At 39.8% G+C, this 13931-nt stretch overlaps 1 protein-coding gene across 4 annotated transcripts in view; it reads right to left on the reverse strand.

The window, feature by feature from the left end:
• The window catches only part of TET1 (tet methylcytosine dioxygenase 1), a 134745-nt gene that overhangs the window by 90280 nt on the left and 30534 nt on the right, over window positions 1-13931 (reverse strand). For 2 of the 4 annotated variants that reach the window (XM_060112906.1, XM_060112915.1), the window contains exon 3: window positions 7418-7471. In XM_060112906.1, the coding sequence (XP_059968889.1) occupies window positions 7418-7471 (54 nt within the window). Of the gene's footprint in view, window positions 1-7417; window positions 7472-7690; window positions 7968-8008; window positions 8184-13931 lie in introns of those variants that run through there. The other 2 variants (XM_060112929.1, XM_060112922.1) reach the window with 2 other exon arrangements.

The raw sequence follows: 13931 nt of genomic DNA on the forward strand, positions 1-13931 counted from the left end.
CATAATTTAGTGAGAACTTTCTTATGTGATTCTTATCTGGAAGAAATCATGCTTAAGGTACAGAGCTTGCAAACATCACTATAACTTATATCCTGTTTCAAATGTGTTCATCCTAGTCCACGTTTTTCTTTGCAGCTGAGTTCTATAATTGAAACTAACCATCAGCTGTGAGATTATTTTTCATAGTGATGATATTCTAGTCTTTATTATAGAATTGATTCTATAAAATATATACATATAAATAGAACAGGAAAGAGAGAAATTTAATATATTCAAGGTTTAAAGACTCCTTTCTGATAATTCTTATTACAAAAAGCAGAAGTGGGGCTTCCCTGGTGGCGTAGTGGTTGAGAGTCCGCCTGCCGATGCAGGGAACACGGGTTCGTGCCCCGGCCCGGGAGGATCCCGCGTGCCGCGGAGCGGCTGGGCCCGTGAGCCGTGGCCGCTGGGCCTGCGCGTCTGGAGCCTGTGCTCCGCAGCGGGAGAGGCCACAACAGTGAGAGGCCCGCATACTGCAAAAAAAAAAAAAAAAAAAAAAGCAGACGTGACATTTTTAAAAGGAAAGAAAAGGCTTTTTGTAATACAGGTTTATATTTCTCAAATAAGGCAAGCGAATATATTGCTAAGAAAATACACATTTTCTTAAAGGCTCACTTAATATTTTTAGTAGGATAAATTATACCTTTAGATGTAATAACACCACTAATTGAGAAATTACTATATGTCGAGCTGTCCTAGGCAATGTAACATGTATTAAATAATTCACTTAAGTCTATAACAATCTTATGATCCTATGAGTGTGTATTTTATGAGTGTGTATTTCTGTATACTATATTTAAAATTAAGCACACAATATAATGCTTAAAATAAATAATTTAGTTACTTAAAAGTAACCAAGTTGCTAAAATAAGTTTACTGTTTAACATCTGGTTCCCTAGAACCATAAAAAGAACCTATGCTTTAATCAAATTCATATATCATTAATTTTAAACATAGATAATAAAACTGTAACATCTCTTCCCTTAAAATTTTTCATGTGCAGAAAGCCCTGTTTTTAGCTCAAAAAGGACTAAAACAGTTAGTATTTAAAACTATAAAGCATCAGAACAGGTTAAAGAATGACACTGTAATCTTCATTCTCTTGAATAGGCCACTGTGGTGGATAAATCTTGCCATCACATCTTTTTTTTACCAAAGGTTTTTAAATGATGTTTGATTGATTGATTGATTGATTGATTTAGGCTACATTGGGTCTTCGTTGCTGTGCATGGGCTTTCTCTAGTTGCAGCAAGCGGGGGCTACTCTTCGTTGCAGTGCATGGGCTTCTTACTGCGGTGGCTTCTCTCGTTGCAGAGCACGGGCTCTAGGCGCCCGGGCTTCAGTAGTTGTGGCACATTGGCTCAGTAGTTGTGGCTCATGGGCTCTAAGAGCGCAGGCTCAGTAGGTGTGGCACATGGGCTTAGCTGTGCCGCAGCATGTGGGATCTTCCCGACCCAGGGCTCGAACCCGTGTCCCCTGCATTGGCAGGTGGATTCTTAACCACTGCACCACCAGGAAAGTTCCCTTGCCATCACATCTTTAAAAACATTATTTTTATGACACATTTTGAATATTGAAAGGCATTCCATTATAAAATTAATTATAACTTGAAAATAACTTAAGATGCCAGTGAGGTTTTAACAAAAATTTAACAGTTCTTATTTGGCTCCTTTTACCTGTCTATTGAGATGATATTCTAGCCAATAGATGGAGAGCTATACAATAAGCAAGGCAGACCTCAGAAAACAGTATGAATCTAGCACTATCAAAACACAAACACATTATCAGATGAGCATAAGGATTCAAGACACAAAGCATATGTTCTTTTCTAAGCTAGGAAAAATTCAACAGACTTTTTTTGTAGCCTGAATGAAATTTTCTTCAAGCCTATTCACCCCACTTGGCTTCTATTCACTGATTCTCTGTTTGGGATCATTCCTAGAAATTACAAAATGGACATGAATTTTGAATGACTGGAAATGTTCGTGTTCCGATGATAAATGAATGATTTGACTGTGTGTGAGCTGACTTAGTGAGAACTCAGCCCTGAGTCTGAGTTCTCAGCCTGAACGCAATCTCATCATCCCTGGTCAAAATGCTATGTTACAATTTCTGGGTATGCAAACCAGAAGCCCCATGTGTGCCTTTGAGCGTGTGAATAAACACTGATGGATAAGTACCAGTCTTTGATAGTTTTTGCCAGCTTATGACATGAGGAAAATAAGGACCATGTGTTGAATCATAAGGCTAAATTATTAAATTTTATATGACCACCCTATATTCTGAGATTATCTTCTTCCAATTTATGTTTGTGGGGTTTTTTTTGTTGTTGTTATTGTTTTGTTTATAAAGCTGGTATCCCTTTGTGGATGCTCTCACCACTCTGAATCTCCCCTGCCCCGCCCCACTCCCCGCCCCCCCACTGCCCCCATGGTCTGTTATATTCAAAAGTCTGGGATTCTTTGCCTGGGACTATGTAAGACTATCAAGGGACTTCCCTGGCGGTCCAGTGGTTAAGACTCCATGCTTCCACTGCAGGGGGTGCAGTTTTGATCCCTGGTCAGGCAATTAAGATCCGCATGCCGCATAGTGCAGCCAAAAAAAAAGACTATCAAATGGCTTTTTTTCCCCCCTCAACAACCATCAAGCTCAGTATAGGATGTCACTAAAATTTGTAACATGTTGCTGCTATAAGTCATGGAATGTTACTTTATAACTAGAGTTAAGAAAAGTTTATCATTTTACCAATGATTTCTTTAACTAACTGAAACAAAGTTGTAGATAAGTGTGCACAGAAAAAAAATCTTTAGTAACCCTGTTAACTTTCATTTCTTGTAGCTTAATGAGTTTTTAAGATAAACAGGGTAACTCAATTGTATCTAATTTGGTAGTTTTAAACCCTCACTAATGTATGTAACAATTTACAAATGAAGGGAATAGTTCTCAAAGATACCAAGTAAATTTCCCTAGGGGGTGTTTTCCCCTGTCTTGGCAATTTTTTTTTTTTTTGTTTCTTTGTTTCCTTCAAAGTATATGCCACAATTTGTAATTTATTAATTTGTCTTTAATTTTTTTTGGCCTTTCCTCAGCAACACTTAATCTCCTTGAGGGCTGAAATCACTTTAGTCTTACACACCATTGTAGCCCAGCATTTAGTATGGGCTAAAAAAGTATTTATCGAATGTTAATAATACTGTTGTTCAAGAAACAACACATATTGAGCATTAACTGTGTGCCAGGCAATGATGGTACTAAATATTTTGAATATCACTGTCATGTAAATCAAGACCACATATGAATGTGATTCATTTACGATTTGATTCTCCTTTTAAAACGTTTCTAAGACTTACCACTATAGCTACATGCCAGTGTCTTGTCCTTCTCTCCTAGTGAAACATGTCTTATTTACCCACATCCCACCCCCTGCCACCCCAACAACCACTCGTTCTACTTTTATCAGCATCATCAAGGAAGGAAGGAAACAGTGAAGAACAGGGCTGCCAGCATAGAAGCTAGCAGGAAGATCACTTAGTTTTCTTTTTCTTTTTATTTTTTTTCATTTCTAAATCATTTGTAGACAGTTTCCTGGTTTAATATCCACTGACATTTCTTTATATTTGTTCACCCAGTTCTTCCAAATAATACTTTGATGATATTTTATAATCAAATAGCTAGAAACTGTCCCTTACCAGATAAGAAATTACAGAATGTATAAATGCAGTTCATTCTCAGGGATATCCACACTTTTGATTTTGACATGATTTTAGATTTTCAGGTAAGTTGCAAAAATAGTATAGAGTTCTTATATAAACTTCACCCAACCCTGTCCAATGTTACTTTCTTACATAATCATGATTCTGGTACCATTTTTGACCCTACCATACTGCCCCTGTGGTCAGTAGTGATGCTGAATATATGTTTGGTTTGCCCTTCAGGTCCCCACTCCATCTTCTACACCCTCTTACATGACACAGGAGGTGGAACAAGATATATTTCATCATCAGTAGGCTCCCTTTTTCCTTTTGGCTTCTGATTGGGATCAACCAATGAAAGCAGCAGGAAACTGGGTGGCAGAGTATTTATTTCCATACCCACCTCCCCATGACTTTCTCTTCAAGAAAGATCCCATTATCAAAGGACACACAAAAGCCCCTGCCCCTTCAGGCCTAGGAATGGCAATATCTCTCTGCTGTCATTAGTACTGGGATGCTTTGTCATCCCTAGATTTTTCTAAACCCTGCCCACACCTTTTAAACAATCTCTTTATTAAATTCTACCCAATACTCCCAACTGACTGTGTAATCTGATTTTCTCTAGGGACAGGGACTGACAACCTAACCAAAGTGATACTACCTTAAAATTGACTTTCTCCCACCCCAAAACACAAAATAGTGATTATTTACATAAATGTTTCTACCAAGAGGAGTTCCAAACCATGCCACTCACAAGTACAAGTTCATGAATCAAGGCCTGAAATCATCTCATACCTTCCCCTTACTCAAGAGTCAAGCAAACAATTATAGCACAGCTAACATGCTGCCATCTATGAAGACAGATCAACTCCAGTGATCAACAAGAGCGCCTGAACAGGAACCTGGTCCTTCAGCCCCAGTGGGGGCAGGAGTCTGTGCTGAGCACCCCCACCCTCACCCCCATCATTTGATACCCATTCTGGCCATTAGAGTGCTTTGGACAGAAACCGTCATTTCAGCTCGAGGAAAACGCTCTCTGTAGTCTGGGATTTGAGATCACTATGTATAGTTTTAAATTTCGAATTGTAACAGAATGCATACAGGTTTTTGATATAGATAATAGATTGTTTGATATAGATAATAGATAATAGATTGTTTAAAGATGAGAGGTGTGAGACACACCAGGCAATTTCAGCCCCACAACTGGATTCAGTATTTAGTTAGCAGGTTCAGAGTAGGATGAGACAAGCTTCAATTCTATTCCCAATTTCCTTAGTCAGACTCTTCATTTATCCAACTACCTCCCAATAGATGACGATGAAAATGAGTCAGAATACCTATAGGTAGCAGCCACCCTGACAAAGAGCAAGGGACCCAGGAGATGTGAAGACTTAAGAGGCCAGAGTCAAAGGAAGAAGAGTAGAATTCTGGTACAATGCCAAAAGCAAAGAAAGAATTATGAAAGGAAACCAAGGTGTAACCTGTAGATTCCCATGACTGATCCCCTGGGTAGCAGCCAGCTGGAATATTAAGTTCCCACCCATAAAATCCTAAATGGAAAGTTTTGCTTTTCCTCCACCCTCCCTCCCAAAAGTTGGATTTAGTTTTCTTAACATCTCCTTCAGGGTTATATAATATTCTACACTTGCTCTAACTATATTTTACACATATCAAGCTAAAATCTGAAAGTATTTTAGCATTTCTACTGTGGAGCAGAGAAACAAAGCTTTCTCTGAAAAGGAACAAAAAAAATTATTCCCAACAGAAAATTAAAGAAAACATTTAAAAATGCCAACATCAGAAAAAAATTAATTTTTTCCTTTTAGAGCATTTCTCTACTGTTGTACAACAACTGATAACTATAGAGGAAGTGAGCAACAATTTGGTTCTGCATGCTGTGGCACATGAATTTCAGCCATCCACAGACACTTATTTCTTTTTAAAAGTCAGGGTCCATTGCCATGATTCAAAAAAGCAATACACAGTATATTTACTTCTGAAATTTATTTCAGGTGACAGGACACCCACAGACTAACAAAATAAACATAGAATTAAATAGTATTCCCAAAGTCCAATTCTACCTTGTAGGAAAGGCAGGTGATGATTTAGCTACCAAGATTAGTCCATGTTAGTTTGTCCATGCAGTCTCCATCCCTTTCTTCCATGCTGCTTTCCCACCCCACGCCACCCCCACACACACAAATTTGAGAGCCATTTATAACAGCAGGACTGAAACTATTTCTCACTTGAAGATTTTAAGACAAAACACCTGAGATGGATACACCCAACACAGAAAGTGTAAAAAGAGATTAAGAAATATACTTAGGGATTTTAATGATATTCTTCTATAATTGGGGGAGGGGAAAGGATTAAAAGGGGGCAGGTGGATCAATATGCAGGAGAAAAACAGAGAAGGGTTTAATTTACCTTGAAAATAACCAGTATTCTATTTGTCCAGGCCCAGTGAGAATTTGTGCCAAGCAATTTCATTCATTTCACAGTGCCTAGCACACTGATGACTGTGTGGTAAATATTAAATGAATACTTGTTGGTTGATGAAAAATATACATGGCAATGCTGTGTACACACAGGAAACAGAAACTTGAAGTGGTCAGACAAATTAGAAAGCAATGCAAGGTTTGGTTCTGCATGTCAATAGCATTTTCAAGGTACACAACTGAGGAAACAAATGAGATTTTAAAATGTGCTATATCCATAGTTCAAACATGTTGTTCCCCTATGGGTGCCAAAACTTTATTTGCAAAAGAAAAGCTAAGATTAAGATAAGATATTTTCAATTATATATACACAATATAATTTTAAAGACCAGTCATTTTATTGTTTAATATGTCTTCTTGAATTAAAAAGGTTGACTGCTCAGGATACTTACATTCATAATAGCAATATACCACTTGAAACCTTTAACACATAAGCACCTATTTGCTAAAGCTAGTCTTGAACTTTTAGTAATGTCATATGCTTTTAAATTAACCATTTTAAATACTATACAAAGCTCATAACACAGACTGCTAGCTTATAACTGAATTAGGTAACTACTAAATACTCATTAGGCAAACTACTGAAAATAAAGAAAACATACACATTCCTACAGCTCCATGAATGCCCAAATTAAAGATGATATAATGAGAATTTGGGATTAAGCAATTGTAATTTGCCTGTAAAACCTCAATGGCTTACACATTTTAAGCTGAACTAGAACCTCTAAGCACGTTTTCCTTTGGAAAAATCACACATTTAAAAATAGTGTCTAATGGAAGGTCCATTAAAATCACAATGGATCATAGCTGTCAACTTTAAATAGTGTCTTTCTCCTTAAGAGCTGAAGTTTACACACTGGTGCAACACCACAAATGCAGATGCTACAAAGGGAGCTACAAAAAAAAGCCACAAATTTTATTCACAACACTTGCATATAAAGTTTTCTTTCTGAAGACTCGTGTGGAGTTGAAAATAAAGGATGCTAATATGCATATTATGCAACATATCAAAAAAAAAGAGAGAGAGAGAGAAAGAGAGAAAACACTTTAGTTGAGTGAAAATTCATTTATCTACTGAAAATCTGGGAGAATTTACATCCACTGTACTCCAAATTTACCCCTAAGTGACAGAAAAATACTATATGAAATGGAAAAATATTAAATATGAGTTAATCAATAGCTGATTACCTTTAAAACTTTGGGCTTCTTTTCCCTCTGGGGCCTCTTGTTTTCCTTTATAACCTAAAAAAAATCAAATTGCAAAATGAGCCTCCATATAAGAGAAAAAAAATTAGCTCCCACCCCCCCCCCACAAAATTTTTGGCTATTCTCTATAAAACTACTTATACCATCTAAAATCATCAACATGTTTGCTAGACAGAACCTAAAGAGCTTATGTAAAATGTACACTTCAAAAGTCACTGAAAAAAAGCCTTGCATAAAGATGAAGTAGGGAAATACCCTTTTTTCCCCTTAAAGTCTGTCTTAATTAGCCTCTGCATTCTTCACAGCGAAGCCCACGAGGTAGCCATCTTGCTTGCTTCTGCAGAGGAAGCCTCTACAGTTGAACAGTTCTGCAAACTGCTTTTTGGTATTATTATCATGGTGTTTAAAGGCAGCCCTGGCCTGCCAGCACTGTAGACGTGCTGGGCATGCCTTTTGCAAAAACAGCCCCACAAAGAGTGCAGCCAATGGCAATGCAGAGCTTAGCAACTCCAAAGTGATCTTCTCTGCCTAGCCTTCCTAGACAAAGGATCTCCTGTGCGGCTCCGCTCTCACCACAGGACACAGGCAGCCACAAGCTGCGACATGGAGTTCGCTGCAGAGGATCTGGTCGCGCCGAAATCACAGGAGGCTTCAGCAAAAACAATGCACACAAATCCCCCAGGTCTCCACCATCGGATCGATGGCGGATTCTCCCTGATTAGTAACCTCTTGGCGGCTCCGAGGGCAGGTCTGCGCAGGGGGAGGGGTACACGGTCCTGCCTTTAACGTACAGGAGATATAACTGAGCTGAGGGGGGCATTTGGGCTTGCTGAAACTCTGGAAGGTATTGTGCATTTTTACTTTATAAGGCAAGGCTAAATATTGGCGATATTTAAGGCAGGGAGGTTATGTGAGGACAGTGTAGGCTCAGCTGCTGGGCTGCGTGTCTCATTCCTCGGGAACCACACCTCTCTGCAGCAGGCGCTTTGCCCAGAGACACAGCAATTTGATTTCTGTCAATAAATGTCCAATGATAAAGGCGGATTAAAAAATAATAATAAAGCCACTTAAAAGGGAAAGGACAGGATGAGGACAAGGAGAGGTGGAGGAGTTTTCAAAATACACTTGCCACTCTGAGTGGCTGGAGATTTCAAAAAGATTTCTCTCTCTTGCTCTGGACATTTCTGATGACCTTCATTTCCCAAAGAAATCCATCCCTTCCAGAAGGTGGATTCATAACTCTGGGACAGAAGAAGCACCTCTGGCTCCTCTGCCTCCCAGGATCATCAACTGTCACTGAGCATCTCTCCGCAGAGCTGCCAAGCAAGTCCCCACGTGGAGCCTGTCTGTGCACAGGCTGATGGACAGACACAGCCACTTACTTCCCAGGGACTGGGAGTTGAGCCAGAGTGGAACAAGCAACCAGCCACACTCAACACACCTGAACTGCCCCCATGTCCAGTGGGTGGTAAGCACTGGGAGAGCTGGGCACCACAGTTAGAACTTGCCAGACCCTGGGAATGACAGAGCCAGAGGAGTTTAGCCCCTCCCTTCAGCCTCCTGGACATGTAACAGGGGCAGTAGACGAAGAACCAGGACAGCTGTTTGAGCTGGCAGGTCTCAAGGTCACTGCCAAAATGCAGTGCAGAGGCCAGTCACAGTCCCATCACAGCCACCTTGACAGCTGCACAGATCTTGGGAAGACAGCCTCAGCTCCATCCTCACAGGGCCAAAGTTTCAGCAGCACATTTGGGGGATTGGCAGGAGGGCCTCACTGGCTGCTCAGCCAAAGATTGGTTTTCCACTTGCAGTTGGATTCAGAACAGATTCCCACAACCAGAAATCGGGAACAGAGAGAGGGCCGGAAAGCCTGTATTTCATCACCCTTGATTCCTAGCCTTTCAGTCTGCCACAAAAGCATGCTTTTCTTGTTGGAATGGGAAGTCCAACATGCATTGTTTCCCCACTTTAAACTACCTCTCCCTCACCCACCCACTTTCAAATTTTTTAACAAATGTAAGCAGCAAGCAAAACCAGTGGATTTTGACCTAACCACGTCCACTACGGCAACTTAAACACACTGAACCCACGCTAAAAAGCTCTCTGTGGGGAATGAAGCAACCGTGAAATGAATGGGTAGAGAAACAGGACCAAATACAAGATTGGAAAATGAGTGCAAAACCTTTTAACCCTACATTTCTTTCTCTTTGGAGATTTTTGTGTGTGTGGTAAAATATACATAACATAAAATTTTCCATTTTAACCATTTTAAAGTGTACAATTTAGTAGCATTAAGTATATCCACAATGTTGTGTAAGTATCACCACTTTCCATTTCCAGAACTTTTTCATCATTCCAAACAGAATCTCTGTACTCATTAAACAGTAACTTCTGTTCTACTTTCTGAGTCTATAAATTTGCCTGCTCTAGGTACCTCATATAAGTAGTATCACACAATACTTGTTCTTTTACGTCTGGCTTATTTCACTTAGCATAATGTTTTCAAGGTTCATCCATGTTGTAAGATGTATCAAGAATTTCATTCCTTTTTAAGGCTGAATAACAACATTTTGTTACCCATTCTTCTGTTGATACACTTTTGGGTCATTTCTCCCTTTTGACTATTGTGAATATTACTGCTATGAACATAGGTATACAGGTATCTATTTGAGTCCCTGCATTCAATTCATTTGAGTATGTACCTGGGAGTAGAATTGCTGGATCATATGACAATTCTGTCTAATTTTTTGAGGAACCACTAAATCATTTTCTGCAGCCAAACTATTTTTTACCATTTTACATTCCCATCAGCAATGCATACAAGGGTAGCCCTACATTTCTTAAAGTGTCTTCCATTTCAATTACAGATTATGCCTCTCCCCTTGAGTAGCCGAATAACATTTTATTTATTTATTTATTTTATTATTATTATTTTTTTGCGGTACGCGGGCCTCTCACTGCTGTGGCCTCTCCCGTTGCGGAGCACAGGCTCCGGACACGCAGGCTCAGCGGCCATGGCTCACGGGCCCAGCCACTCCGCGGCATATGGGATCTTCCCGGACCGGGGCACGAACCCGTGTCCCCTGCATCGGCAGGCGGACTCTCAACCACTGAGCCACCAGGGAAGTCCCGAATAACATTTTAAAAAAGCATCAACATTTTCCCAGGTTGATTGCTCACTATTTAGTAAAATGGCCATGATATATTAAGATATAATTATAGGGGACTTCCCTGGCCGTTAAGCAGTTAAGACTCCGTGCTTTCAGTGCAGAGGATGCGGGTCCGATCCCTGGTTGGGGAACTATGATCCCATGTGCCGTGTGGCGAAAAAATTAAAAAAAACATAATTATATATTTTAAATCATTTTATTACCTGTGTGATCCATATGTTTGCCTCAATAAAATAAAATCAGGATCAGAGTGTTAGGTCTACTGAATATCCACACTGGTGAGAGGTCCATTTTTTAAAGCCTCATGGACAGGCGTTTTCACTGTATGGGGTACTCATGAAACCACACAACATCGCACTTGGCAACCTAAGCAAACATCGAAGGTCTATGTTTAGTGTTCTGTAAAATGAGTTAATAATAAAGCCAAAGCTCACCCCAGCTAAATGGGGGTTAATGGAAGTGACCAGAAGTAACATTAACTCCAAATATCCAACTGATACTACACCATGAAGATCTATACTTGTTTGAACACAGAGTAGATTGGTAACATCAATTAGTTGTGACCATCTGTTCTAAATCCTATACCTAGCGATTTGTCCATCTCAGCTCAAGGCTTAGGTGACATGAACTTTGATGGAGAAAATAATCAGAAATTACTAGCAGAGAAAGTGGAGGTCGAGAGCCATTCCCATTATCTTATTATTTAGGGCAAAATGCATACAACTAGATCCAGTTGAATGAATGACAAGTTGAGAAACTAAGACACATTGTGTTGTAGTCCAACCTATTCAGAACTTATTTTTGTCACTTAAATCTATTTGTTTTCCCCACAAGGAACCATTATTAAGTTGCATGAGCTACTTAATTTTGTAATAACTCAAGTGTATTAGGTTTTTTCAAATATTACAAAATGAGATCTCTTTTCTCTTACAAGTCACATGATTACAGAGCTAAAAAAAGAACATCAGAGAAAATTTAGGTCATAGATAAACTGAGGCCCAAAGAGGTAAAATTACTTAACTCAGGTTACACAGCAAGTTAAAACCTGAAATTGAGCCTGAATCTAACCATTTACATTGCTCTCTCTATAATTCCCCTTCATTACTTAACAATAGAATTTGCAAATATCCCAAAATAACCTTAAAAGAACCATCTTCACACACGAAAAAAGGGACTTCCTTGGCGGTCCAGTGATTAAGACTCCACGCTTCTACTGCAGGGGGCACGGGTTCAGTCCCTGGTCGGGAACTAAGATCCCACATGCCGTGTGATGCGGCCAAAAACAAAACAAAAATAAAAAACACTTCAAAACCACACCCTTATTTATAAAAAGATTGAATCACTATGTTGTACACCTGAAACTAATATAATCCTGTAAATCAACAATACTTCCCCAAAAAAACTCCTCACATGCATCATTTTTAGGCTAGAACAGCAGCTCAAGAAGATTAGTATTTTTTTCCTAATATTTGTTTATTTATTTATTTGGCTTCACTGGGTCCTACTTGTGGCACGTGGGCATTGCGGCATGTGGGATCTTTAGTTGCAGCATGTGGGATCTAGTTCCCTGACCAGGGATGGAACCCGGGCCTGGAGCGAGGAATCTTAGCCACTGAACCACCAGGGAAGTCCAAAGAAGATTAGTATTTTTTAAATTAATTAATTAATATATATTTTTGGCTGTGTTGGGTCTTCGTTGCTGCGTGTGGGCTTTCTCTAGTTGCAGCGAGCGGGGGCTACTCTTCGTTGCAGTGCGCAGTCTTCTCATTGCAGTGGCTTCTCTTGTTGCAGAGCACAGGCTCTAGGCGCACAGGCTTCAGTAGTTGTGGCTCGCGGGATCTAGAGCTCCGGCTCAGTAGTTGTGGCACACAGGTTTAGTTGCTCCGTGACATGTGGGATCTCGCTGGACAAGGGCTTGAACCCGTGCTCCCTTAATTGGCAGGCAGATTCCCAACCACTGCGCCACCAGGGAAGCCCTAGGTGTATTTTCTAAAAGTTAATATTGTGTGCCCTCAGAGATAAATTTATGAATAATTTCAAAATCCTACTTCTCTTACTAAACATAAGCAATTCTGTACCCACAAGAAACTAGACATAAAAATACTGGCTAGGAGGAGTCTTCTTCTAAATTAATCTTGAGTTATTTACTATTCCTCAAAATTTATAGCTGTGCAGCACAAAATCCTTCCAATATAAGCCACACTCTCGCCTCCCATGAAATCCTCCTATATGTCTCCTCTTATTTACTGTTGGAGACATAGCTTTTGCTGTGATACTTGGTTAAGATATTCTAAGTACCACCTTTTGTAAAATTCCAATCAATAAGAATAACAACAACAAAAAAGGCGGTTCATACTTTAACAATTCTAATGGAGATCTTAAAATTAGTTTGATTTTATGTCATGTGAGACATAGGAACCTGAAAGGCTAACACTGGAGATCTTCTCAGTTTTTAATCGTGAATGATTTGAGTCGATCCCCTGGCACAGCCTTTCCCTGGCTTCCCTCCCCCACTTCCTTCCCTGAGGCTTATCTGCAGTAATGCTTTTTCCCTCTAAGGGGCCTGGTCTACCAAGTATCCAACTCCATTCTCTCTAGCAGTCCTGCTTACTGCTGGTAAAAATAACTGCTCTTCAACAAGAACTAAGGAACAAGTAAGCAAGCAGTGATCTTCAGCAGCTGCCAAGTGAGAACAGTTGACAATGAGGTGAACCATAGATAATGCCAGAGACTAAATGGGGCTAAAATATCACCTCTCCCCAATTTCTTTTCAACAATTCATAGTACTAACTTGAAACTGACAAGTCTACTCCCTCTATTACAGTCTAGATCCATAATTTGAACAGCGAAATCCAATAACAGCATCTATGGCTTTTTGTCAAAAACAAATCACAAAGGATGCTGCAATTTAGAAAAATTTCCCCTTTTGTGAATGATATATTGAATGCTTCTTATTATTCCTAGTCTGTCCTGTGTATTTTATAATTAATGTTATTCTTTTTTTTTTTAAAGGAAGTTCTGTACCTTCGGGCTCCTTCTCTATGTTATTCATGCAAGAGAGCTGACTCTAGAGAGCATTGTACCCTCAGGTTTTTTGTTTTATTTATTTATTTATTATTTTTTATTTGGGGCTGCGTTGGGTCTTCGTTGCTGCACGCGGGCTTTCTCTCGTTGCGGCGAGTGAGGGCTACTCTTTGTTGTGGTGTGCAGGTGTCTCATTGTGGTGGCTTCTCTTGCTGCAGAGCATGGGCTCTAGGCGCGCGGGCTTCAGTAGTTGTGGTGCGCGGGCTCCAGTAGTTGTGGCACGCGGGCTCAGTAGTTGTGGC

This window comes from Mesoplodon densirostris, chromosome 1 (assembly GCF_025265405.1).
Source record: "Mesoplodon densirostris isolate mMesDen1 chromosome 1, mMesDen1 primary haplotype, whole genome shotgun sequence".
In the NCBI taxonomy this organism is placed as follows: Eukaryota; Metazoa; Chordata; class Mammalia; order Artiodactyla; family Ziphiidae; genus Mesoplodon; species Mesoplodon densirostris.